The sequence below is a fragment of the Myotis lucifugus genome, unplaced genomic scaffold, assembly GCF_000147115.1.
Source record: "Myotis lucifugus unplaced genomic scaffold, Myoluc2.0 scaffold_90, whole genome shotgun sequence".
NCBI lineage: Eukaryota > Metazoa > Chordata > Mammalia > Chiroptera > Vespertilionidae > Myotis > Myotis lucifugus.
Window position 1 is genome coordinate 1,975,134 of NW_005871138.1, and position 2,402 is coordinate 1,977,535.

Below are 2,402 nucleotides of genomic sequence, written 5' to 3' on the forward strand. Positions count from 1 at the left end.
TCATCTCCCCCCTCTCTCCCTGGCCTCCTGGGATTCTTCACATGCCCCCAGCTCCTCCTGCCTCAGGACCTTTGCACTTGCTATTCCCGCTGCCGGACGCAGTTCTCCTTGTATTCCTGTATTCGCTCTGACTCACTCCCATCATCCGTCACAGAGGGCTCACCTGACCACCTGCAGCAGTGGAGTACCCGGGGACCATATCTGCATACACCACTTAGTCACGTCATCATCCATTATTTCCTTTTACCTGTTTGACATGTTATCATTGACTTCGGAGAGGAAGGGAGAGGGAGCGAGAGAGCGACACATCCATGAGAGTAGAGAATCATGGACCAGCATCAGGATGCATGCGACACACTGGAGACGGCGCTAGCAATCCGAACATGTGACCAGGCGGGGACTTGCACCAGGACTTCCTGGATCATAGGTTGACGATCAATCATTGATCCACACCGGCCGGGCCGTGGTCTCATTGTCGTTATCACCAACAACAAAAGGCTTATAGTCACAGCCCTCTACTCAGACCTCAGCGCCGTGAGGGCTGGGTTCTTGCTGGGCTCATTCACTGCTGTGTTTCCGGTGCTCAGGACAGCTCCCGGCATACCATGGGTGTTTAATAAATCGTTGTTAAGTGGATATATTGACTTTTACCAGGTCTGGGCACATAGACTCTGTTGTTTAAATACTTTTCTCTCAACTGTTTTATTCTTTTTACTTCCTTTATTCCAAAGGCTAACTTTCACATCACCACCGTGAATAGACAGTGACAGGGCTCTATGAGGGGTCTTACTAAATTTCACCTTCTTCCTTGTGGAAGTTCTGAACCAGCTGAGAATAAAACTAAGGCGTCAGCAAACGGAAGCCGAAATGGCACTTGGATGAATCTGACTAAGGCTGGGCTGGAGGACGCGGGCTTCCTTCTGAGGGCCATGGTGACGGGCTGCAGCCGGGCGCCTGTCCTGCTGGCGACTTCCGGTGATCGGGAATGGATGCAGTTCTGTTGAGTAAATATCCAGGATTTGAACTGCAGGAGGTATAAATAGGTCCAAGGCTAGCCAACACTACAAACCGTCTTTCTCAGCGCTGGGACCAGTTTACACGCCTGCCAGCAGTACGTGCACGTTCCCGTTGCTCCGCATCCCCGCCAACACTTGGTCTTGTCCATTTCTTAACCTTAACTACACTCAAGATGTCCATGCATCGCTACTCTGAAATTATCACTCTCAACAATGTCTTGCTTTTACTGCCTTCATTAAAAATCATTTTTAAAGACACCTTTGATTCTGTGGTAAAATATTTTAATATGTTGGGAATATATTTCAGAATAATTGACTTTCTCTGTAATCCTACATATTCTGTTTTATGCACATAAAAACATTCAGAAGGGGGCACAGACATCGCTTGCTCCCTCAGGGCCCCCGGCTCCGAGGATGGGGCTGTTTTCAGGCCTTGGGCGCAGGGAGGGTGGGCGGTGCCTCGCAAGGCTTTGCTCACTGCTCTCTCCCTCCTCCCCTCCAGCTTTCTTCGGGAAGTACCTGAATGAGTACAACGGTTCCTACGTGCCACCGGGCTGGAAGGAGTGGGTCGGCCTCCTTAAAAACTCCCGCTTTTATAACTACACGCTCTGTCGGAACGGGATGAAGGAGAAGCACGGCTTTGACTACTCCAAGGTAAGCCCTGCAGCCCCTGCAGCCCCTGCAGCCCCTGCCCTGTTCCGCCCGCCCCCCAGGACTGTGCAGCGAGTCACCCCTGCAGTCAGGGGACTTGGGTTCAGAGCCACTCTTGACATGTGTTATGTGCCCTTGGTTATGCTGCCTGCTCCTAAGAGCCTCAGTTCCCAGATCTGGGAAATGGGCACGCCCTTGCATCCTAACAATGTGTACCTGTATGGCCCAGGAGCTGTGCGCGGTGCTTTGTGTATCTAATCTTCACAACAATCATAGAAGGTGAGTGGACTAGTTGAATTTGATTACATTATTCATTTGTTCCCTCAACAACTATTTATTGAGAGCCTTCTCAGTGCCAAGCTCTGTGCCAGGTGCTGGGTAGCCAAGGGTGAGCCACACCACAGTCTAGAAACACGTGTGTGTGTGTGTGTGTGTGTGTGTGCGCGCGCATGCGCACGCATGCATATACACAAACACAATAGCCATGTCTCCTATTTTGTCATCCCCAGTATGAGCCATTTCAACCATACGTAGCTGGCCTGTTATTACAACCACCTGAAAATCTTTGCTAGTGCTTTCCTGCCCTGAATTTATCCAAGTCTTATCTACCTTCTCTTCCAGGAAGTCTTCCTGGATTGCCCTAAACTGCAGGATTTACCCTTTCTTGAATCAGACTGTCCTCTTTCAGTTGTTAGTGACCAGAAAGGTAACTCGGACCGGCTCAGTTGACGAGGA

At 50.3% G+C, this 2,402-nt stretch overlaps 1 protein-coding gene across 2 annotated transcripts in view; it reads left to right on the forward strand.

The window, feature by feature from the left end:
• The window catches only part of SULF2 (sulfatase 2), a 94,948-nt gene that overhangs the window by 66,869 nt on the left and 25,677 nt on the right, over positions 1-2,402 (forward strand). For both annotated transcript variants that reach the window (XM_014458051.2, XM_023756168.1), the window contains one exon: positions 1,519-1,670. In XM_014458051.2, coding sequence (XP_014313537.1) covers positions 1,519-1,670 — 152 coding nt within the window. The remainder of the gene's footprint in view (positions 1-1,518; positions 1,671-2,402) is intronic.